The sequence below is a fragment of the Molossus molossus genome, unplaced genomic scaffold (assembly GCF_014108415.1).
Source record: "Molossus molossus isolate mMolMol1 unplaced genomic scaffold, mMolMol1.p scaffold_m16_p_14, whole genome shotgun sequence".
NCBI lineage: Eukaryota > Metazoa > Chordata > Mammalia > Chiroptera > Molossidae > Molossus > Molossus molossus.
This window is the reverse complement of record NW_023425349.1, coordinates 3603920-3628512: the sequence shown is the minus strand read 5'-3', so window position 1 is coordinate 3628512 and position 24593 is coordinate 3603920. Positions and strand designations below refer to the sequence as shown.

The 24593-nt window shown below is 55.5% G+C and overlaps 1 protein-coding gene across 1 annotated transcript in view; it reads left to right on the top strand.

Moving 5' to 3' along the window:
- Window positions 1-24593, top strand: part of CFAP77 (cilia and flagella associated protein 77) — a 112583-nt gene that overhangs the window by 40184 nt on the left and 47806 nt on the right. Inside the window, exons 2-3 of the mRNA XM_036262022.1 lie at window positions 21161-21260; window positions 21719-21947. Coding sequence (XP_036117915.1) covers window positions 21161-21260; window positions 21719-21947 — 329 coding nt within the window. The remainder of the gene's footprint in view (window positions 1-21160; window positions 21261-21718; window positions 21948-24593) is intronic.

The following is a 24593-nucleotide window of genomic DNA, read 5'->3' as shown; positions in this document are numbered from 1 at the left end:
TTTTTATTTCCCCTGCCTCCAAATTTCCTCTCTCCAATCAGCCGTCAGTACCTGAACAGTAACAATCTTTGCTAATTGCATCTTTGTAATCAAGCTGAGAAGCTTTCTAAGAAAAAGAAAAGAAAAAAAAAGATGCTCCCTTATCAAAAAAGGGGTTGGTGGGGAGCGTCAAGAGGGCTCTGTGAGCAGGGCAGAGACACCAGCCATAAGAGGGGCTGGGGGACCAGCCTGTGAAGTCAGAGATCATTTCCCCCCAAGTGCCTCCCAAAAGAAGATAAAAGCAAGATAAAAATACCTTCCCTTTCCCCCCTAATTTGTAGTTTTCTGGTGTTAGCAAGGCTTATAAGACACATGCTCCCAATTAGCTGCTCCTCTTAATTTAAATGCTTCATAAATTATCTCCTGCGCGTGTGGATTATCACTTCATAATGTGAGTTAGCATTTAAATAAATAGCTGTGGTGTAGGAAATTAGAGAGGTTTACTTCTGAGGCGCTGGCGTAATGAAGGAAAATACCATGGCCACGGATGGGGGGGCAGGAGGGGACACACAGGCTGCTCCGTGTCCCAGAGAACGAGAGTCCTCTGCAGAGTCCGGCCCCCCTCTACCAGCGTCGACATTCTCTAATATGAAGTGTGTTTCACGGGCTCCATTTCTTTTAACTTTTAATTTTGAAATAATTATAGACTCATAAGAAGTTGCAGAAAGAGTGCAGAGAGGTGCCTGGCACCCTCGACCCCGTTCCCCCAGCGGTAGCACCTGAAATAATAATGAAATATCCAAACCAGGACTGACATCGGCTCCCTCTACAGGCCTGATTCAAGTCCACTAGTGGCTCCATCATTTTTTAAAAAAATTTATTTGTCGATAAATCCTCACCCGAAGATATTTTTTCCAGTGATTTTCAGAGAGAGAGTGGAAGGGAGGGAGGGGGAGAGAGAGACATCAATGTGAGACAAGACACATCAATCAGTTGCCTCCTGCATGTGCTGCGACCAGGGCCTGGGATCGAACCTGCAACCCAGGTACGTGCCCTTGATCGGGACTAAAACCCCTGAGCCTTCGGTGCACAGGTCGATGCTCTAACCACTGAGCAACACCAGCCAGGGCATGCTCTGTCATTTTTTAAAAGTGGGCATTTCAAAGGCATCTCACGTGCAGGAATCACAGTGATAGCAGCTCTGCTTTGTGCGCGCACGAAGGGCCACACCTGCACTGCATGCTTCCAGCCCTCTCTCACCCGGTTCCTACAGCAGCCCTGGCACGGAGGGAAGGTCTTTTTGTGCAGGGGCGTCCTGTTGCCAGGGTGTATAATTTCTACCCAAAAGAAGTGTTGAAATTTTTTTTTTTCTTTATTGATTTTAGAGAGAAGTAGGGAGAGGGACAGAGATGGAAACATCGATGAGAGAGAACATCGACTGGCCGCCTCCCGCATGCCCCCCACTGGGGATCTGGCCCACAACCTGGGCATGTGCCCTGACCGGGAATCAAACCGGTGACCTCTTGGTCAGGGGTCGATGCTCAGCCACTGAGCCACACGGGCGGGCAGAAGTGTTGAAATCTGAACCCCCAAGGTGGTGGTATTAGGAGGTGGGACCTTTGGGAAGGTATCAGGTTGTGAGGGTGGGTCCTCACGCATGGGACTAGTGCCCCTGTGAAAGCTCTCTCACCCTCTTGCCGCCCTGTGGGGACACAGCGAGCCGTTGGCAGTGTGCCGCCGGAAGTGGGTTCTCCCCAGACACCAAGCCTACTGGCTCCCAATCTTAGCACCCAGGCTACCGTGTTCCCTCGTAGCAGCCCAAACGGACGAAGACGTGCGTGGGCCCCAATCACTTGATAATGTGCCCAGGGGTCAACGCTCGATTCCAGGTGATTTCTGGTGAGGGGACAGCAGCCCTGGGCCCTCTTCTGAGCATGGACTGGGGTGTCCTCTGTGTCATCCCCACCCAGCAAGGCTGCCAGACAGCACCGCCGCCCAGTTCACCTCGGATGCCAGACAGCGAGGACTGAGTACGTTCCTGCGATGTGCGGCCGTGTTCATACTAACGCAACATGCATCGTTCCTCCGCGACTTGCATCGAATGGCCTGTTCTGCGTTTTTTCTTTGCTAGGTCTGGCCACGGGGCAGGGCCCGGTCACGGCTCCCACCACCTACCCCAGGGCCACCTTTCTTTCTGTACCTCAGGAAAGGACAAGTTTTGGGAGACCAAGAATTGTGTCCTTCACTTCACTGTCCCCATTGCTGGGCCCAGCGCCTGGCACACACCTGGTACTGTCTGTGAAGCATCGCGAGGCGATGGCACTCGGACTTTGCTGTGGGCAGACGGCGGGTTATCCAGGGAGATATCTGCGAGGCTCCTGACTGTGGAGTGAGCACAGCGCAGCAGCGTGGCCAGGGCTGTGGCTGGCTCTATGGCGTACGTGGGTGCGTGCTCGTGGCGTGGGCAGATGTGAACATGGCCATGATGATGGCTCCTTCTGCCGCGGGTTTGGTGCATGCGGGCACAGGGCCACGTACTGAGCCGAACCACATGAAGGTGCCAGTGTTTTCCCCGTTTGGACCCACAAAACCATGTCGCATGGTCCAGTCCAGTGCTTGACGGGCCTTCTCTTCTCTGATCCTCACGGCATCCCGCAGAGGCAGTTACTGTGTAGCATCCCCATTTTACAGCTGGGGAGACTGAGGCCAAGAGGGGTGCAGTCAGGTGCTCAAGCTTACTCAGCTGAGTGGCAGCTTGGATTTCAGCCAGGCAGGTGGTCATGGCTCGCACACCTGCACAAGGCACCGGCGGGTGACTTCCAGGGTCCGGAGAGCCCCTCTAGTCCAAACCCATGTGCGGGAACAGGGTGGTCCGTGGACGCGAGCCGGGAGCCTCCCCGCACCAGTGCCTGGCTCCTGCTTGTGATGGGAGCTGGCGCCTCTTCTGACAAACCCAGGAGTCTGTGCCCTGCTCTGGACCCGCAGTCAGGCGCCTGCGTCAGATCCCTTCTCAGAACTGGGATTGTCTCTTGTGAGGATTTGCCTTTATGAAAATCTTGCTTCGTTGAAAACAAGGCCCAGTTCGCATTTTAAGATTGGCATGTTGGCCCTAGCTGGTTTGGCTCAGCAGTTAGAGCATCGGCCTGTAAACCGATAAGTCGAGGGTTTGATTTTGGTCAAGGGCACATACTTCTGTTGCGGTTCATCCCCAGCCCTGGTCAGGGTTGTGCGGGAAGCAACCAGTCGACGTGTCCCTCTCACATCAATGTTTCTCGCTCCTTCTCTCTCTCTTTCTCACTCTATCTGAACAAAAATGGAAAAGTATCCTCAGATGAGGATTAAAAAAAAAAAAAAGGTTGGCATCTGGTTTATTTCAGTAGGGAATTCAGGTGGTCCAGGGCATGCCCGTCCCCGGAACAGGGTGGGCTTCTAGTCCCTGTTCTGTGTGGCTTTCTGCTGGGCAGTCATACGCGGAGGACGGCCTGGGCACCGTTCCTTCGCTGCATTCGCTCATTCGCTCAAACATGAAAACGATCACACTGTGACTCTGGCTCCATCCATCCAGGAAGGAGCGAGGCTCCGGTGACACGGGGTAAACGCCGCACAGTGCATCAGGACAGCTGGTTCCCCTCGCTGAGGATGCCAGGGATCAAAGGCCACCCTCCGAACGCTCGAAGCCCTTTGAAGCTCTTAACAAAGGCTTTTTCTAAGAAAAGACCGCCTTTAAGACCAGAGGGGGGCTTGCAGATGAGGCCGCTGGGAATGGGCTGCAAACACAGGGAGGTTGTGGCTGCGATTTTTCTGCGTGTGAGTGACGCGTGGGCACGCAGCGTGAGGGACGAAGGCAGGGAGAGTGGCATGCCCGTCCCAGGGCAGGCTGCTTGAGGGGCATTGGAGATGCCACAGGACGTTTTCTCCACAAGAGTCAAAACGGGGTCTGACTGCTTCTGTCTTTCTGACACATCTTCTAATCAGCTTTCTTCCAACTGTATATCCCTGACCCTTGTAAAAGGATTGCATTGAAGGCAGGTTTTAAGCTGCGTTTTTAATAAGTCAGTAAGAAAGCTCAAAATTATTTAAAGCTCCTTAAAGAGGATTATATTTGATTTCTTAAGGGAATTCTGGGGTGCAGAACAGACACGATGCTCTGTCCTGAGACGGCTTCATGTTAAGGAAGTGCATCATTTGGGACAAACACTCTAAACTATTGCCCTGTCGGAGGGGGAGAACCCCGAATGAGGGGCTGCTGCCAGCAGAGGGGCGGGCATGAGCGGCCGGGGGCTGGGGCGGGGAGGGGATCGCGTCCAAGCTTCCAAGCAGAGGTTCAGCTTCTCCCCTGCAGGGTGTCCCCTGCCCTCTAGACTCTGCTTTCCTGGGACTCTCGAGAGGACCCTCAGATTCCCCAGGTGTCCGGGACAGCCTGCCTGGAGGGCACGCACCGAGGGGCACAGGCAAATTGGCCTCGGGACACGTTTTCCGTGTTTGTGTTTACGGCTCCCTCCCCCACTGGGCCCCCATCTGAGGCTGGTCTGCAGTGGGGAACATCACAGGACCCCAGGCTGGTTCCAGCCTCCCTGCCCAGGGGACACTGGGGCAGGGAGGAAGCGCACCTTGGGGCTCAGCTTCCTTGTCCACAGCAGTCTTTTTTGTTTTAATCCTCAACCGAGGACATTTTTGCATTTATCTTCAGATAAGAGCAAGAGGGAGAGAGGGAGGAAGAGAGAGAGAGAAACATTGATGTGACAGAGACACATGGACTCGTTGCCACCCACACAACCCCAACCAGGGCCGTGGACAAGCTGCAACCGAGGTACATGCCCTTAGCGGGAACCGAACCCAGGACTCTCTGGTCCGGAGACCGATGCTCTAACCATTGAGCAACCCGGCCAGGGCGTCCACGGCAGTCTTAAGTGGCCAGGTCGAGGGAGAAGTCCGGGCAGCTGGCGGGGGAGGGGGACAGTGTGGGAGCAGGAAGAACATGGAAGCCACGTGGAACTGCACCGGCAGCTCTCCTGGCACCGAGTCACCTTTGAGCCCTGCAGCTCAAGGGTCTGGTGTTGGCACTGAGTCCGGAGGGTCCTGACAGCTGCCCTCTCTGTTCTTGGCGAGTGCCCTCTGCCTGGCTCACAGATGGCTGGCTTCTCCCGTGTGCACACATGCTGGGAAAAGAACGAGCTAATTCTCTGTCTTCTTGTAAGGGCGCTAATCCCTTCATCAGGGCTCCACCCTCGTGACCTAATCACCTCTCGAAGGCCCCGCCTCCGAACTCCGTGACGTTGAGGATTCTGAGTCTTGGGAAGACACAAACATTTAACTGATAATAGTATTCACGAGCAGAGGGCATCCCTGCTCCCCTGTTTCCATGTCTCTCTGCAGGGTGCTCTCTCTGTACCTCCGTCGCCCCAGGTCTGGTTTAGGCCCCTTCCCTGGCGCCCTCTCTTGGGCATTCTGAATGCCAAGGCAGGGCGAGGAGAACACGGCTGAACTCACGTGGCAAAGTCAGGAGGCTGCTGGCTGGCAGGCGGCGTGGGCGTGGGCGCTCTCGGCCTGACCCCGTGGTCACAGAGGGGGGTCTGCACAGCCACCGGCTCCCTGGCTCATTCCACGCCTTCCTGTCTGGGTGACACGCCACAAGGTTCTCGGCTTCTCCGAAAGCTCAGAAGACAAAGATGGGAGCTCACAGAGTCAGTGTGAGGGACGCCGTTTTGTTTTCTCCATCCCATCTACCCCTCCTGCCAGGTCTCGGGCTGTTCCACTTCCCCGCGGGTGGCTGGGAGACAGGCTCAGCCAGTGGGCAGCCGAGGGGTGACTCAGCAGGTCTGGGTTGGCCACACCCCGCACATGCCAGAGGAAGGACTAGGCCTGGCCAGATCCTGGCAGGTGAACCTCTGACGTCTAAGCCCTCGGACGTCGGGCTGGATGAGTCTTGTTCACTGGGGGCCCTGGACCACGCCGCTCAGTCCACGATGACCATGGGAGGGGCTGGAGACGAAGCTCAAGCGTGTGAGTGGTCAGCGGGGTCCATGAGGGCAACTCCCCGGACACCCTGGACCCCAAGGCTGCAGGAACTTCCCTGGCTGCGATAGTTAGTGGGCACTGCCCCCCTGGTTGACAATGGGAGAAGTCAACGCTCTCCACGGGGAGAGGACAACTGGACGTTCTGTACCTGGTGTCTCCTGACTCCTGAGTCGAGTCCGGCTCCTTTTGTTACAATAAACCCTAACCATGAGCACAGTGGGCTTCTCTGAACCCTGTGGCCCTTCTGCCCAGAGAACTCTCGAAGTTGAAGATGCTCTCTGCTTACCCCAGATTAGCCACAGGAAGCTGAGGCTCTGCTGCAGGCATTCTGGGGTGGGGCAAGACGTGCGTCGTTATCCTCCGTGGGCCCAAGAGCATCCAAAGAGAATCCGCCGGTCCGATGATCAGTCCGTGGTCCGGCCGGCGAGGCGGGCACTCCAGCCTCGGGCCTTCAATCGAACAGCACCCAGGGGACCTCGGGCGGGTCCCGGGGCCACCGCGCAGTCGGAATGCAGGGTTGGTTTCCCCCCACTGCTCAGTCGGTGCCAGTGGCGCTGGGCATGCTCACTCCTCGACTTCAGAAGGGGCACTCAGAGAACCCAGCAGACTCCTTTAACAAGCAACACCACTGGCTTTTATTACTTTGGGCAGGATAAAATTTGCTCCTGAATAAGCAAGAGCTCCTGGCAGCTCCGTCGGCACGAGGTGCCCTGTTTGAAAAGAGATGAGAGGCAAGGGACAAAATAAGTGAGCCTCCCCCGAGGCAGGTGGGGCCCAGCACGCCGAGGTGACAGGGGCGGGCGCGTCTTCTAACGAAGGAGAGAAGACACTCATCTCAGCCTGCCTCTAACCCAAAACGATGGAGTTCATTTGCATTTAGATCTGCTTCGTTCCCTCTTCTCATCTAAAGACAAATCCTCACCAAAGGCTGCTTAATTAGACCAAATTAGATTTCCGCTCGGCGGCTTGTCACTCATTACCAAATGCTGTTCTTTTTCTGGTTCGGTAATTACAGGCTGGTCTGCACCCATTTGTAAGCGTTCACTCCGGCCATCGAGTGGGACTTGCTTTCCTGATTTTGTGCAGAGAAGAGGAGAATTATTATCAATTCTGTCTGTTTTATAAGTTGGATCCAGACCATTACTGGAGTCTTTTACAATAATGGGTATTCTCACTCTTAAGTCGTGATTAATTGTAGGAGCAGCACAGGGTTTGGTGATTTCCAAGACTGAAAGCTAAGTACAAACAGATTTCATGCGTAGCAATGACGCCACGTATTTGAAATCTTTACCTAGTGACGCCACCCTCTTCCGTCAAAGGAGCCAATGCACAGCCCTCGTCCTCGGTTCACTGCTCAGCTGTCTTCTGCTAGACCGTCTTCAGGGGTGCCGAGACCTCCTCTTTCCGGGTTCACTCCCTCCTCCCAGCCTTGAGCCCGGGCGTGTTCAGTGCTCGGTCCTGGCTACCGAGCCGGTGGCGGTGCCCTGGAGGCCCTGGTGGACGGGCTGGGTCTGCCTGCTCCAAGGTCATTGTCACATTCTTCAAACACGTGATCACATTCCTTGTACTTGGTGCAGCTCAGCATCTGGGGACCCCTCCCAAACCCAGGGGTGAGCCTAGAGAGGCCAGGGGTGGAGTTCCAGCCCAGGGCAGCCCAATCGGCTCTGCCCTGTGGTTCGGGCTGAGTGCCTGTGGGCAGGTGGGCACGCGCCAGGCACAGGTGCTGCAGATGGAGACAGCCAGGTGGCGGCAACATTCTCTGATGATGACGGCCACTCGTCCTGCACACATCAGTGAGGCCTACCGCGTGCGGGCGTCGAGTATCCTTCCCTCGCGCCAGATCTGGGGCTGGGGCGGCACTGGGCAGTGAGCTGACCCGTGGGAGAGTAGACTCGGGAGCCTGGGCCGGGCCGGCCGAGCGCTTTCCCAGCATGCACTCTGCCTTCTGGACGGAAGACTCGGATGGCGTAGATCTCCGATGTGGAGCTAGGCAGTGCCGGAGGGGGCCCCAAGGAAAACTAGCTCTGCCCCCTCGTTTTACAGATGGTAACGCCAAGGCCAGAGAAAGCAGGGAGCCACCTCAAGGCTGCCCTCCTGGATTGGCCTCCCGTCTCCCACCCGTCAGAGACCCAGTGTGGTCCTGCTGTCCGACGCCCACAGTGGGGCAGGACAGGTCTCCACCTTGTGCCCTGCAGAATCTGGGCATAGATTCCGTACCCTGCTCGGGAAGACCTGCCCCGGTGGCCCAGGCCTGGGGGCAGGGGGACGCTGCTTCCGTGACTTCCAGAGATCAGGTCCCTGCCCCGCGCCAGTCACCTGGGCATTCCGGAAACGCGTGCTGAAGGCCCGCTGTGTGCCAGGCATGGGGACGCCTCGGTGGGTGGCACGGACTTGCCTCTGCATCATGCGGCCGGCATGCAGCTGAGCGAGCGCGGCAGGGAGCATCCCCAGCCCCCGAGGACCCAGCAGCTGTGATGAGGTGGGCAGGACAGTCAACACGCGGGATCCGTCCGCTGGGTTCCTAACGGGCTGCAGTCTCGGGTCTTTCCCAAGGAGGGGACCCGTAACGCGGAGTCAGGGGCCCAGGAACAGGGCAGGATGGGGAGGGGATTGAACGCGTCTCGCGTGGGCCGTTCAAGGGGCTGAACTGAAAGGAGACCACCGGCTGGAAGCGGGAAGAGAGGGTGGTGGTGAGGCTGGAATCCCCGGGGCCCGCACTCCGTGGGAGCTGAAGACCGCCCTGTGTGTGGCTCCTTGCCTGTCTATTTCCCCCGAGTCGGCTGAGGCCTGTTAGCTCAAAAGCCCGCCAGACAAAACTCAAATTTTGACACATACAATTGTTAAAAAAAAAAAAAAAAAGCCCAAAGGAGCAGATTTTTAGCCATCTAGGGCCCCCTGCTTCGCATACCCCTCAAACTGACAAGAGCCCAAGGCACATCTGCTGCTCTCGGGGCTCAGACCCAGACACTCCTGCCCTGCCCTGAACAGCGTCACCCGGACACCCGAGCCCCTCCCCTGCTCCCTCTCTGCTGCAGTTGCCTGCCCTCCCCCCTTCTGGACGGTGGCCCCTCGCTCCTAAGTCCCTGGACAGTCTCTCATAGTGAGGACTTCCCTCTTGTCCACTCCCGGCCAAGCACATCGACGAAGCACGCGTGTGAACGCCTCTCGTGGGCATGTCTTTGTCCTTGATCAGCCCAAATCCTCGCACTCCCTCCCTCCACTCCTCCCTCCACGGCCAGATTATCATGCACCTCGTCTTCTCCAGGTACCAAGCCCAGTGCCCTGGCCCCGTAAGCGGCTGCCACCTCTGCCGTAAATAGGAGCATTGCTTAGGCCCTCCCGTCACCTTCCCTGTAAAGTGGTTCCAAGACCAGTTGGAAAACAACTCAGGCTGCAGGGAGGGACCCGGCCCGCCAGCCGCCCAGCTGGGCCGGAAGCATAGCCGCTCTGCTGCGGGCTCTGCCGTGTGGCCGCGTCCCAGCTTCTGCAACCTGCCAGGCTAACAGGTCAGCTGCCGTTCTGTGTTAAACTTCCTCTCCTTTATCACCATGCCAGTTTTTTATTGACACGGAAATAAAACTTACAATCAATGAGATGTTATGAAATATACATCAAAACCAAAGTCACTGGAGCTGGCGTTTTTATCTGTTCTCGGGAAGGAACAAGGGTTTATGGGGGGGGGGGGACACAGAACATTTTTCTTCCCTATTACATGATCCGATTCTCAATGAATCTATAAAGAAAATGAAAACATAAATAGAGTAACCAAACAGAATGATCCCCGCAGCTGTCAAAACTTAAAACAGTCCCGTTTTCCTTTGATTTCTGCTTTAAGTTTTGAAAAGTACATAGATCACACTCTGTGCTTTTTCTTTCTCTCTTTCCTTTTTTATTTTGTTTTTTTTTTTTTTTTTTTTTTGGTAGGGAGCCCCTTTCTTGACTCTGCTGCGTCTGTGCCCCTGGTTTTGACCCTTGGCAACTGACCTGACCAAATGACCAAACGAAGATGCCACTTACTTCTCTTGTCAGCCCCACCTCCGTGGAGGAGACCACGTTGTCTGTTTATCACTTCTCGGCGGTCCAGAAACTTCCCCCTTTCCTGTTGGACACCTCGTCAGGGGAGGCTCAAAGGTGCTCCTTCCTTTGCAGAAGGAGCGGCCCCCTGGAGAGGAAGGGGGAAGGAGGAGCCCCTCCCAGCTGGTCGCCTCCTCTGCGGGTTTACGTCGTGGTCTCATCTAAATTTCGTCTTTACACCCTGAGGTGGGGGTGCAGGGGTGGTTGTCCCTGTTTCACGCACAGTGAGAAGCTGAGCCGCTAAGAGGTCACACAGGGAAGGAAGGTCAGCGTGCGGATTCGAACCCATCTGTCCACACCGAGGGGGAGCTGCAGAGGCCCTCTGACATGGCCTAGTTGAGTGATTCTCTTTTTCTTTTAAAGCCACAGAACTCCACGTGGACATGGGGATAAATCACACCAGTATCACAGCATCGTCGGGCCAGGTCGGGATGAGGGCTTCTGCTCCTGGGAGTCTCTGCTGCTTGTCCCCCGAGGTTCCCCAAGCTCCTCTCTGCACCTCGAGGAATTGTGGCACTCAGAGGGAAAGCCACTGACCTCCAGTATGTCCATGGACAGACGAGGTGGCAAGTGCTAGCACCCTGGGCTCTGGACTCCCAGTCCAGGGCTCCTCCTCCCTCCCCATAGCAGCCTTCCAAAGTAAGTCCACACGAAGCCAAGGAGGGGCGCGATGGGAGGTGAAATCCATCGTGTCTCACTGGTCCTTGGGCCTCTCTTAAAAAAAAATATTCGAAGACCTCAGAAGCCTCCAACAGACACACCTGCACCCACTTCCACCGGGCAGGCCATCACAGCTACGAGATCCGGATGGGACCTGACCCTAAATATTCCGGTCCCAGCCTAGAGCCCCCCACCCTACTTCCACACAGTCTCGCTTCCTTAAGATCGAGCGATGTTTTCTTACCACGCTGCCCCACAGTGAGACCACATTTCTTTCCTTTCCCATCCCAATAGACAGAGAGAAGAGATTCCTAAATTGCTCAGGTTGGAGGCATGGCATACCCTTCCTGTGGACGGACTAGTTTTTCTTTTTACTGAGGCAAAATTCACATGAAATGAACCATCGGCCATTTTAAGCACACCGCTCAGTGGCATTCAGCACCATCACAGCGGTCGGCAATCACCATCTCCGTCTCGCGCCAGGGCGGCTGTAACCCCCAACAGCAAGCGCCACACCTGCTGAGCAGTCAGCCCCGTTCTCCCCTCCCCCATCCCTCGGCACTCACCTGTGGATCGACCTCTCCTGGCCTTTCACATAAATCGAATCCTACGATGTGCGGCCTTTCGCGTCTTCCCCTCGACATACGTTTTCCAGGCTCACGCACGTGGGAGGAGGGGCCAGTACTTTATTCCTTTTCATGGCTGCGTAATATTCTACTGCAAACGACAGACCGCATTTTTCTCCGTTTGTCAGCTGGTGGACGTTCGGGTGGTCTCCATCTTTTGGCTCTCACGACCATCACCGCTGTGAACTGTGTGTGCATAGATTAGCTCGAACACCTGTTTCCCCTTCCTTTGGGTATTTGCTGGCTCAACTGGTGATTCTACGTTTAACTTTGGAAAAACCTTCCAAAGGACATGTTAATTTTATAGCTAGTTGTCTGTTCACACCAATGACAAAGTAGCTGAGAGGTCACAGTCATGGAGAAGCTCATGAGGACCACTGGCTGGTAGGACTGCTTTTTATAGGAACCTTCCAGGCCCTCTGCTTAGAACTTCCTCTGAGTTGTGAGCTGCTCCCGCAGTCCTGAGCTGGGCCCTCCCTCTCATTATGCCTGTTTTATAGGCAAGGAACCTGAAGCTCAGAGGTCAAGTAACTTGCTCAGGGTTACAGAGCTGAGAAGCCAGAATTCCAACTTGGGTGGTGTGGCCCCAAGCTCATGTTGCTCAGCACTAACTGTCAAAGCCCAATCACGTGCTCAGTGATTTCTGTTGGGACCCAGCACGTGTCGGGGTGCAGGCTGGCCACAGCGTTTGGTGTCTAGTGATACCCGGCTGGGGCTGTTAGGAAGATGAGCCAGGGCTGCCCCCAGGGCTGGGATCCAACCCCACAGTGCTCTCTGTCTGTCCGGGGTATCGAGGTATCCCTCCTGTCTTCAGAGAACAGCTAGTCATCCCCATATCATACCTCCATTTACTTCCTGGGCACCCGCCCTGTGTCCACTGAGGTGCTGAGACCCCCTCGTTCACTCATCTCAGCCGTGAACCTAAGAGGGGGGTGTTTTCCACGTTCTATCAATCAGGAACTTGGGGTGCAGGTAGGTCGAGTAACTATGTCCAGGTCACATGGGTGGAACTGGAGATCCAGGGCCCACCCAGACATTCAGATTCCAAAGCCACACCGATGTCCGGGGTCGGCCTTCACCCCGTCCCTGCACTGGAGAAACAACCTCTTTCTGATTTACCCTGAAGTTTCTGGGAGTTTGTTCCCCAGGACAATGAGCCTCTTCCTAAGAGTGACGTAGGCCAGTTCATAATCGTGGATGACACCTAGCCGTTTTTTATTGCTTTCTTTCTCTCTTTCTTTTTTAAAATCCAAATCATGGTGATTGTTTCTTCCAATGTCTCACATTTGCCTTTTTCAAAACGCAGCGCGTCCCCCCTCATCCGCCTAAACCTGCCGCTGAGTTACCGGCCCCCCGAGGCCGGGGCTCCGAGCGATGCGTCTGCGTCTGCCGCGCGCCTTCTCTGAGTGTAATCAAACATCAAGCTAAGTAGCAAATAAATCTCTCGATCTCATAAGCTGCACAGCGAGATCATGTAAATGCAAATGAAGGACCTGGTTTCAAGCTGTCGAGGGGGAGGGGAGGGAACGCTGGTGCCCTGTCACCGTGACCGCCTCCTACCGCAAGGGCCATACATCAGCCACCGCAACGGGCCAGGCAGCTCCGAGGGGGCCGGGCTGCCCCGGAGGACGCCAGAGCAGCACAGGCCCGAGGAGCCGGCAAGGCGAGGGGGGCTGGGCCGGGGCCCTGGGGCTGCTTCAGTCCTGCCCACAGCAGCAGTGACAGAAACCACCGCGCACTGAGCACGCGTCCTGGGCCAGACACCGCTAAATGCTCCGTGTGGCCTGCGGAGATTTGACAGTCCAGAAACGGGGACAAGACAAATTAAGTGACTTGCCCAAGGTTACCCGGGAAGTGGCAGAGCTGGGACTCAGTTCTGTGTGACATTAACTCGCCGGCTTCCCTATCCTGCCGCCTGGCCTGGGGCCTCCCCCGCGGCCCCTCCTCCGCCCTGCAGCAGCACCTCAGCCCCATTATAAACCCGCAGCGGAGTTAAACCGACGCTGGGGAAGAACCTCGACTCTGACCCTGGGCGGGTACATTAACACAGAAACTCACGACGTAACTCTGCCTTTTGGCTTCTTTAATTATAAGGGTAAAATCCCACCCCACCCTCCCAAAAGGCCCCCGTCTCTAACTACACGCCCTCACAATCTGCTTGCGTTTTCTTCCAGTGTGTTTTTCAATGAATTTTTTTTTTTTACCTGGCTGCAACAGGAGTCTGTGTATAATTAACCCCCGCTGTGCTTTTTTTCACTTGACGTTATTTTATCTGCCTTGGATCCCACGTGGATGTGGTCTCCTTGTCTGTGGCTTCTGTGTCACTGCGTGGCGCTCCAGGGCCACTGGCCGGGGTCGCGCTCCTGAGCCGGCTGTGGAGCCCCGGTCGAGCCCCTCCTGTGTAACGTACCTATTTCACATGCTTGTTTATCCGAGGCTCTCATTATGGAAATAAATAAATATTCTCTATGCTAATCATGATCACAATTTGCATTTATATTGTGCTTTTCATTCGAGGATCTTAAGTTGTTTTACAATAATGAACTAGCGCTCCGTGGGCGCGGCGTACGCGTGTGTGTGCATGCGCGGGGGACGTACACAGATATTTATTTAAGAACTACCAGGCCGTAACTGTGGGATTTCACCTAACTACGCTTTAATAGGATGCAGGAAGGGGAACAGGGGCTTTTCAACGGGCGAACAAACATTCATCTACTTTAGACGCGGGGCCGGGTCAACGAGCCACGGTCTAGTGGCTGCCAGGACGTGGGAGAGGTTCTTGCGTGGACAGCTCCTCATGGCAAAAGGCCGGCCTAGAGCGCCCGCACCGGGCCCTTTGGCGGTGGCCCCGGCCTGTTTGTCCAGCAGGGGATCCAGTTCAGGCCACCCGAAAAACAAAGCCACCTGGTCTCGCCCATTCCTGCCTCTTTGGTAGAAAATGGGACCGGTTAACATTTTTTTACAGTATATGGAGTGAAAATAATGAGATTTGAGTAGCGAGGCCAGGTCGGTTGCTTTGAAGTTGTCCCAGGAAAATGGGCCTCGGCAAGCGTCCAGGGCCCGGGCCTCGCTTCCTGGGCCTCAGGCGACTTCAGAGCAGGCGGCAGCTTTCGGGAGACGCCACCTGTGCTTGCCTCTGGAACACCCTGTGGTCCTCACGCTGGCGACCGGCTGCTCCGAGGGGGCTCTGGGCCGGGGGCCTGGTTCCCAGCGCGGGTTTCTAGGGCCCAGCCCTTCACGTTGGGGAGCGGAGGGAGCTTCCGTGCAGAAGGAGCCCAGAGAATCCCAGGACCCCTGGGACGGGGACAGAGATGGTTTTAATTAGAGCTGAGAGATGAGAAATAAGGCAGAGAGGGATGACATCTTAATGAGGTTTAATGAAGCTGTCTGCTGGTGGGGACAGCTGTCACCCAGAGCTGTATTCCAGCCAAGCCAGTCTGACAGGAAGCTTGGAGAAAGGCAGTCTGAAGGCTGGGGAGGAGGGCAGGGTGGTCAGGCCCCCTGATTCTAACACCTCGATGACAAGACCTCGGCCAGTGGGTCACATCTGCAGGGCTTCGATGTGCCACGGTGCCCGCAGTGCTAAGGTGTGCTTCTGAAGAGACCTGGAGGGTTTGCACGAGGTGTCTTAGATTCAGCCGTAAATATGAGTAACACAAGGAGGGCTTGCCTTTGAGACTTGAGGGGTTCATTGGGCTGCTCCCTTTCTGAGCCTCAGTTTCCCCATCTGTCCAAAGTGGTCTCCCTTATTGAGTTGTGAGGGGCTGCTGTGGGGTTAGCCTTGAGCTACCGTGTCCGAGAGAACCGAGTCTAACCCCGGATCTTTTATTTGCTACCTGGATGGCTTGGAGTAAGCGTCAACCTGTCTAAGTTTGAGCTTTCCCATCTGTAAACTGGGAAGCCTACCACAGTGGGGCTGGCAGAGTTCAGGGAGAAGCACAGACAGCTCCCAGGACACAGTAAATGTGCAATAAGGGGACCTGCTAAATGAAGCACAGGGCCCACCAGGAGCTTTGCATGTAGGAGGTGCTCAATACATGTTCACTCTGTTCTTCATTTCTTTCTTCACTTCTGCAGCAAAGGGAGTGTGGTGGTTCTGAGAGACCCCTGTGCAGGGAAGAAGCTCCCAGCCCTCATGTGGCCCAACAGACCATCTGTGCCAGCTGCCCCAGGACCTTTGCATATTCCATCCTGAGGGCTGGCTAGGAGGCCCCTTTTCCCTCTGGGTCGTCTCTCATCCTGTTCTGGGCTGGTAGGGCAGGCTGCTTGGGATCATGGGTGGCCGATTGAAACTGAGATTTGTGACCACATCTAGTCATGTCCATCTCTATCAGAGTGGGGTGGCCATGGAGAAGCAGGTGACCAACACTGTCAGGCCTTAAGTGCCCTTGTGTTTCAGTGGCAGCCAATTTCAGACGTCTGTCACAACCGGCTTGCCTGCATGTAGAAGGCCAGGGTCAGCAGCTCCTCTCAGTACCTGTCTGCCAGTTCCCAGCTGGCTTTGCGCAGGCCCCCTGAGGTGCCCAGAGACCCGCAGACCACTCTGTCGGCCAGACTTTCTCTGTGGGTTCTGGAAAGCCCCTCTGGACGAGATGGGGAAGAAGGCCCACCTCCGGGAACCCTCCGCACCCCTGCCTCCCTGGCCACCCCACTAGAATCTTCTTCAGGTCGGCTCTCCTCAAAATGCCCGTCCAAGATCTGTATCTTTCTCTCCTTTCCCCTGACCCAGCCATGACTCGGCTGTCCTGTGTCCAGGTCAGTCCAGGCCCACAATGTCTTCTGAAGCAACAGCAGTTTTTTAGCCCCCAGCCCACCCATCAAAGAGCAGACTTTACCAGGGGGCCGAATCTGCTTCTCGCCAAATTCTCGGGGCGTCTCCTTCAGTCTACCGAGCGACACCCCCGTCTGGAAAGGTCAGAGGAGATGAGGAAACTGATATTGAACCCTCAAGGATTTCTGGATGGGACCTCGCCCGCCCCGTAGTCTCAGACTGCAGCTCAGAGCCCGCTGGAGAACCGCGTTCATTTAGTCTCTCTTGGTTACGTGCCTCCTGTCTGAAGGCGGATCTCCTGTTTGGCCGTGGCTCCTCCGTGCGGCCGTGGTCACAGGAGAAGGGGTGAAAAGGGCACCCACTTCGGGTCAGGAGGCAGCAGGGCAGTGCCCCTGAAGCTTCCTTGTGCTGCTTCAGCCACTGTCCCCGCCCCAAGGGGACGCATGTCCCTGACCCCCAACCAGATGGACCATATTCTTGTGCTTGAACGTCGGCTCCGTAGAGCAGGCCCACCTTGTGCGTCGGCTCCTTTCCCTGCAGGAGGTGTGTGACAGCCACTGTGACGGTGTCTAGTTCTTCATTCTCACGAGGGTCGTGTCGCGCAGCCTCGGTACTCTCGGCATTCGGGCCAGAGCGCTCCTTGTCGGGGGTGGGGCTGTCCTGTGCACTGTGAGATGCTTAGCGGCCCCCTTGGTCCCCACCCCCACATGGAGGGCAGTACCCCCTCCCAAGCTGAGACCACCCAAAATGTCTCCAGACATGACTAAATGTACTCGGGGGGCAGGAGCAAAATCACTCCCAATTGAGAACCAATTCTATGGAACAAATAGGTCACAACTCCTTTTTTCCCACCTGGGATGTCATTTAGGGCTGTTTCCAATACGTGGCTGTCACATCTTGAGGTCCTATGGGCATTCTCAGACGTATCTTTGGGTGGACATGGGCACTCATTTCTGTTGGGGGTCCAGGAGGGTGTTCTCAGGTTGGCACATTGGCATATGTTTAGCTTTAGTAAAGACAGCTCCATAATTTTCCACGGTGGTCACACCAGTCTAGTTCCCACCAAGTACCTTCACCGGAAGCACTGAGTTTTCCCTTTGCATGTCCCAGAGACTGAGCACCTTAACCTATGGTTCTTGGCTACTGGGACATCCTCTTAATGAAGTACCTGTTCAAGTCTTTTGCTCATTTTTCTATAGGATCAGCTGCCTTTTTCTTATTAGTCTGTAGCCGCTTTTTCTATATGATGGATAAGAGTCTTTTGACACATACATGTATTGCAAATATCTCGTCTCACCCGAAGGACTCATGGGTTTTCAGAGCTAGAGGCAATCTGTTGAGTTGTCCTATTTGCAAGAAGATAAATTTCATAAGGGCAGGGGCTATGCATCTTCTTTGTTCACCTTCACACTCTGGGCACAGGGCCTGGCGCAGAACAGGTAGAAAATAAATGTTGGTGCAGTGAAAAAAATGAGCGCACCTCCCAGTGGGCTGATCTGTGCAGCCTAAGGCTTCGATGCACTTTGCCAGTTGTCGATTCCCAGAAAAAGAGCAGGAAGAGGAAGGCACCCGCCTCCTCCCTGCCCCCTCTGCCCACCCAGAGTGGCGGCCAGCTCCTGAGTCTGTCTGTCATTCCTCTGCCAGCTGGAAGTCTGCCCACCTGCACCTGCCCGGAGGGAGGGGGCCTCTCCCAGAGAAGTCACATTTTAATTAACTTCCCCGGCAGTCATCAGAGAGGCCAGATCATTTTCATAAACAAATGAGAAGCCAGAGCTTTGTCTGCAGCTCAGAGCGAGTCGTGTGGAAGGAATTCAAACAAACTGCCTCGCGGAGGCCCCAGGCACCTGGGCACCTGCCTGGGACTCAAGGCCCCAGAGCCCTGCAGGTCAGGGCCTGGGTTTGAGATGGGAAGGAAGAGGGAGAAAACTGATCAGACTCCGTGGAAAAAAACTGACAGAGTCTCCAAGGAGGCATTTCACTCATTCACTCATTCATTCGCCCCTATGTACTAGCATCTCCTCTGTGCTGGGCCCTGGAAAAAGAGGGGTGAACATAAAGACTGATGGGGGCACATGGGGAGCCTCTGTCCCTTCTGCTCAATTTTGCTGTGAACCAAAACTGCTCTAAAAATTAAAGTCTATTTTTTTTTTTTTTTTATCCTCACCAGAGGACTTTTTTTCATTTTTTGTTCAGGTAGAGTGGGAGGGAGGGAGAGGAACAGAGAGAGAGAGGAGAGAAACATCGATGTGAAGGGACACATCGAGTGGCTGCCACCCGCACGACCAACCAGGGCCGGGGACAAACTGCAACTGAGGTACATGCCCTTAGCGGGAACCGAACCCGGGTCCCTTCGGACCGCAGGCCGATGCTCTAACCGCTGAGCCAAACCGGCTAGGGCTAAAGTCTATTTTTTAAATGTTTTTCTTCATTAAAAAATTTTTTTTCTTTATTGATTTTATAGAGAGAGGAAGGGAGAGGAAGAGAGAGATAGAAACATCGATGAGAGAGAACATTGGCCGCCTCCTGCATGGCCCCCACTGGGGATTTGGCCCACAAGCTGGGCATATGACGTGACCAGGGATCGAACTGGTGGCCTGGTGCATGGGTCAATGCCCAACCACTGAGCCACACTGGCCGGACTTAAAATGTTTTAAAATTAAGCTTAAATAGTTAAAGACTGAGCTCATAGTCTGCCTGGGGAGTCAGATATTAAACTGATCATCACACGGTTAATGACTTGATTACACTACTTTGTAATTTGTAATGGCTCTACAGCAATATAATTCATACACCATACAATTCACTCATTTTTTAAAAATTGATTTTAGACAGAGCAAAAGAGAGAGAGAAATATCGATCGGTTGCTTCCCATATGCACCCCAACCAGGATCGAATCCGAAACCTGGGCATGTGCCCTGACCAGGAATCAAATCCTCAGCCCTTGGTGCACAGGACGACACTTTCACTACCTGAGCCACCTGGCCGGGCCAATTCACTCATTTAACACTTTTTTTTTTGGTACATGCCCCTAGCGGGAACCGAACACAGGACTCTCTGATCCGCAGGCCGATGCTCCAACCGCTGAGCCAAACCGGCCAGGGCCCAATTCACTCATTTAAAGCACACAACCCACAGGCTTCCAGCATATTCACAGAATTGTGCAACAGTCACCATGATCAATTTCAAGACATTTTCATTACCCCCAAAGAAGCCCCGCACACCTTAGCTGTCACTGCCCATCGTCCCATGCCCCTCCCCCTCCCCGCCACAGGCAACCACTAATCTGCTTTCAGTCTCTACGGATTTGCCTACTTACGACATTTCTTGTATACGGAATCACGTCACACCGGTCCTTTGTGAGCGGCTCCTTCAGGGAGCATCATGTAACCAAGGCCCATCCAGGCGGCAGCAGGCACCCCTGTGTGATTCTGCAAGTGCTCCCAGGTGGCCTAGGGCCCTGTGATGTCACATTCAGGGAAGCTTATCTGGGCCGGGGGCAGAAGAGGCCCATCCTAGGCATTTATCACCCAGGCAGTTGACCTGGCATGCGCAGTCTTAGAAATCCAGGCCACTTGGGTCCTAAGCCCGAATGAGCAGAGCAGTAAAAGTTACCGAAGTCAGGTGTGGGAGCGGCTACTGTGGACTCGGGGGCCCAGAGAGCTTGAAGAATGAGGACCAGTAGGGAGCGTGGGCCAGGGACAAAGGGCGTTCCAGGAGGCTGGGCACCTGCGGGCCCTCGGCGAGGGGAGTGAGCTAGCCTGCACGGGGGAGAAATGAGAGGTGAAGCTGCAGGGACGGGTGGGGTTGGAAGGGGCAGGGCCCGGACTGCCAGCCCCAGGGGTGGGTTTCGTCCAAAGACAGTGATGAGCCCTGGCCGGTTTGGCTCAGCGGTTAGAGCGTCGGCCTGCGGTCCAGAGAGACCCGGGTTCGGTTCCCGCTAAGGGCGCGTACCTCGGTTGCAGTTTGTCCCCGGCCCTGGTTGGGTGGCAGCCACTCGATGTGTCCCTTTCACATCAATGTTTCTCTCTCTCTCTCTCCCTCTCTCTTCCTCCCACTCTATCTGAACAAAAAATGGAAAAATGTCCTCAGGTGAGGATAAAAAAAAAAAGAGAGACAGAGATAAGCCATTATAGGTGGTCCCTGATCACCTAACCCGCGTGCTCAGGTCCCTGGGAGCCAGAGGGACGGGGACATAGATGAGATAGAAGAAGGAGCAAGAGTGAGGACGAAGGGCGAGAAGCATGTGAGAAACCAACTCCTGTACCTGGAGCACGGACCCCAGCAAGTGCCCGTCAGGGTGAGGACGATGATCGGAGCACCTACAGGACAGGGCCCTGGCCTCGGGGAGCTGCTGAGAGGCAGCATGGCAGGTGATGGAGACCTCCCGCCGAGGCCGGACCCACTGCGTTGAAACCCAGCCCCATCACTTAGGAGCCCTGCATAATGGTCACCTCCCTGGGTCTCAGTTTCCCTACTTAGAAAACGGGGGGATTAACGTGGCCGAGAATACACAGAGTAACGTCTTTCCTACAGACCCCTCTGGGGGCTCAAGGAGGAGTTCACCAGAGACTTAGAGAGAGGATAGTTGTCCCGCAGCCCAGGGTGACGACGGGCCTGGTCACTGGTAGGGATGCAGGGTTAGGGGGGAAAGATGTCCTCGATGGGGGCTCCAGGTGAGTGAACCAGGCCCTGCGGCACATCTGCATGGTGGGTCGCCTCCAGCTGTGCCAGCAGGCCTCGACTGGACCCCAGTGCAGCTGCTCAGAGCAGACCGCGTGACCCCGTCCCGCCGGGCCAGCCGGGCCGCGGCTCCGCTGGTCTGGCTGGACCCTTAGCACGAGTAACCCAGGCCGGTGTCTCAGTGCCCATCCAAACGCACACCTCTCGGAAGGGCTCTGTCGGCCACACCCTAGTAGCCCTGCAGGTTGCCCTCGGGGCCTGGGGTAAAGCGGGCATCGGGGGACTCCCTGTTGTCTGATTTCTCATCAAACGGTTGGTCTGAGATGCCTTCGCCCCTGTGCTCCCCCCACAGGCCGAGCTCGGGAAGCCCCGAGAAAGAAGCTACAGTCTTCCTGGAATTGACTTTAACTACGGACTCTACATCCGGGGGCTGGATGGAGGGGTCCCCGAAGGTGAGCGAGCACGTCCGGAGCTTGAGCCCTGGCCCTAGGCTGGCCACAGTCCAGGAAGAGCGCCCAGGGCCTGGCCTGCAGCACCGCCTGGTGGGAACCACGGTCTGGGAGTAGCGAGACGGGGAGGACCAAGCCAGGGCCAGGGGGCTGTGTTGGGGAAACAGGAAAGAACTCACCCCGTGTGGAAGCTTGTCCCGAGGCCAGAGGCCGTCTGGGCTCTGACCGCCCAACGGGGGTCAAGGCCAGGCTAACCCAGCTCCATGAAGCTGCCCTCTGGACACTCTGGGAATCCTGACCCCTCCCTCTCCAGGGAGCCAGGCAGGGCTGGCCTACAGCAGGCTCCAGGTTAATGGGAAGGTACAGAACCCTCGGGGCCCCGTGTCTTCTTAGTCGGGCACCACGGGTGGTTTCGCTGCCCAGACTGACCTGCACCATGATCTGTGTCTCCCCGCCCTCAGCCATCGGACACTGGAATGTGTTTAAGCAGCAGCCCACTTGTCCTCAAGAGCTGAGCCGGAATTATATCGCCATGAATCGCGGGGCCGTGAAAGCCGGCCTGGCAACTGCCAAGGAGAACCTCCTCTACCGTCAGCTCAATGACATACGCATCAGTGACAAGGAGGACCGAAGGCTCAAGAAGGAACTGCCCTCTCTCCCTCCAAACATGACCTTTGGGATCTGCTCACGGTAGGATCTGCACCTTCGGCTCCATTCCTCACGACGATGGGGCGAGGGGGGTTAGTGGTACCTAAACTAGGGATTGAGGCGGGAACATGACTGGACTCCAGGGAGGGGCAGGTGATCCAGGCCTGGCCAATCAGTGTGCTTCACTAACCTTGGTCACAGTGATGGGTTCAGGGGCCGACATGTGACCATGTCCCAACCCTGACATGCATGACAGCCTGTAAAAGTAGAATGTGGCCCTGGGCCAGTTTGGCTCAGCGGTTAGAGCATCGGCCTGCGGTCCAGAGAGAGCCGGGTTCAGTTCCTGCTAAGGGCACGTACCTCGGTTGCAGTTTGTCCCTGGCCCTGGTTGATCGTGAGGGTGGCAGCCACTCAATGTGTCCCTTTCACGTCGATGTTTCTCTCTCTCTCTCTTCCTCTCTCTCTTTCCACTCTATCTGAACAAAAAATGGAAAAATGTCCTCGGATGAGGATTAAAAAAAAAAAAAAGTAGAATGTGGGTGCACGTCATCAGTCTCAACTCAAACTGCCTTGATATTTTTTTAAGGGAAACTCGCTGGCTCACATGACTGACAAGCCCAGGAGTAACAGCGCCCGCTGTGCTCCCCAGTTTGGGCTCCTTTCTCTGACAAGCTCCTTCCTCCTGCAACAAGAGAGCCAGGATCGGTTCCATCCTGTTCGCCTAGTGACCCCAGTGGGAAGCTTGTAAAAACTACAGACGCCTTGAGATTGAGTCTTTGGTCCAACTTTGTGCCATGCCTACCCCGAACCAAGCACTGCAAGTAGGGTTTGTGAAATGCACTGATTGGCCAGTCCTGGTCACATGTCTGCCTCTGCGCCAACTGCTGAGGCCAGTGGGTTCTCATGCTCTGATTGGCCAGGCTGATCCCTTGCCCCTCCTTAGAGGGGGCGTGGTTGGAATCCATCCCCACAATCACCAGGGGCTAATGGAGAAGATGGAGAAAGAGGGATTCTGTCCTCGGAAGGGGTGGGGCCTAGAACTAACTGCAGGCAGGCAACCGGAGCAGATGTCCACTGCGGCAGGGCTCCCTGAGCCCGCTGGGTCACAGCTTCCCATGGCTGCGGAATGACAGAGGTTTGCACACCACACAGACGAATAGACCTGCTCTCAGCCACAGCAACTGGCCGGGCACGTCCAGCTGCCCCGAGCCCACCCAGATACCTGTGGCTGAAAAGCCAATACTTGGCCCACCAGCATGGCAGCGCCCTGCTTTGCCCACAGTCAAGGCCATTGACTCTATCTTCACGCCCGCTCTTGGCTAGGCCATCATACTTGATGTGCTTTTTAGCGGCTCCTTCTTTATTTTTTTCAAATCATCTTTACATTGGTAGAATATAAGATTTCCCATTCGAAGCACACAGCTCGGTGGCATTGAAGGACATTCACACGGTTGTGGGGCCACTGCCACCGTCCACCTCCAGGACAATTCGTTCTGCAAAACTGAACCCTGAGCTCATGACACTCACCGATTCCTCCCTCCCCCCGCCCCTGGTGCCCACCATTCTCCTTTTTGCCTTGATGAATTTGACTACTGTGCTACCTCAACTAAATGGAATCACAGTATTTGCCCCTTTGTGTCTCCTTTACCTTAATGTCCTCATGGTTTATCCACGTTGGAGCAGGTGTCAGGATTTCCTCCTTCTTGAAGCCGGAGACTGTTTCATTGTGCGTCTCGACCACCTTTTGCGTGTGCATGTATCTGTGGATGCACACCGGGGTGCATGTACCTGTTGGCCATTGTGAATATGCTGGGTGACGTGGGTCTCGATGTCTGTCTGAGCCTCTTCCAGTTCCTTCGGGCCCGTACCCAGAGTGGGACTGCTGCTCACACGCAAAATCTACGCTTCATTTTTTGAGGAGCCTCACGCGGTTTCCCACAGTGCCTGCCACTGTGCCTCTGGGCGCCCTTCTCACCATCCTCAGGCTAAAACCTGCCGTTCTCCTGAGTTCAGCTCAGCGTCATCACTTCCTCCTTCCTTCCTGCCCTGGCCTCACATCTCCCTCCCTGCTCACCGGCCCTCGAAACCCAGAATCCGCCACTAGAGGCGGGTTGGAAAGTCTCCGCTGGGTTGGACTAGCTAAGCGTCTGTACGCTGTCCTTACCCAACCTTCGCAGTGATGCCCACATCAGTCCCCCAGCGCTGGCACCTGCCCCGCCCCCCGCTGTGTCTCCTCGCCCTTCTGTCACAGGCTGTCGGGGGCACCGAGGCACAGGGTCCCCCTGGGCACAGCTCACTGGGCCTGTGCGTGCTGGTCACCAGCGTCTCAAAGACAGCCTGGTGCCCGGGAGGAGCCCTGGCCGAGTCAGCCTGGGGTTCTAGTCCCAGCTTTGTCCCCAACTCTCCTTCCTCCCAGAATTTTGTTTCTAATCCGTACATAGGACGTTACAGTAGTAACCGGGCGTCCTGGGACTCTCTGGTAAGTTCCCTGTCATTGTCATGGAAACCCTGTGCAGGAGGCCGCAGGGTGGCAGCCAAGGCAGGAAGGTGTTGCTTGGCCTTCCCAAGTTCACATAACTTCCTCAGCCTGTGGGGCCTGGATTCTCAACCTGGAGTGCTTATATTTTTAAATACGGAAATATACAGACATGAGCAGTCACCTGGTTCAAAGCCCTTACTGAAAACAGG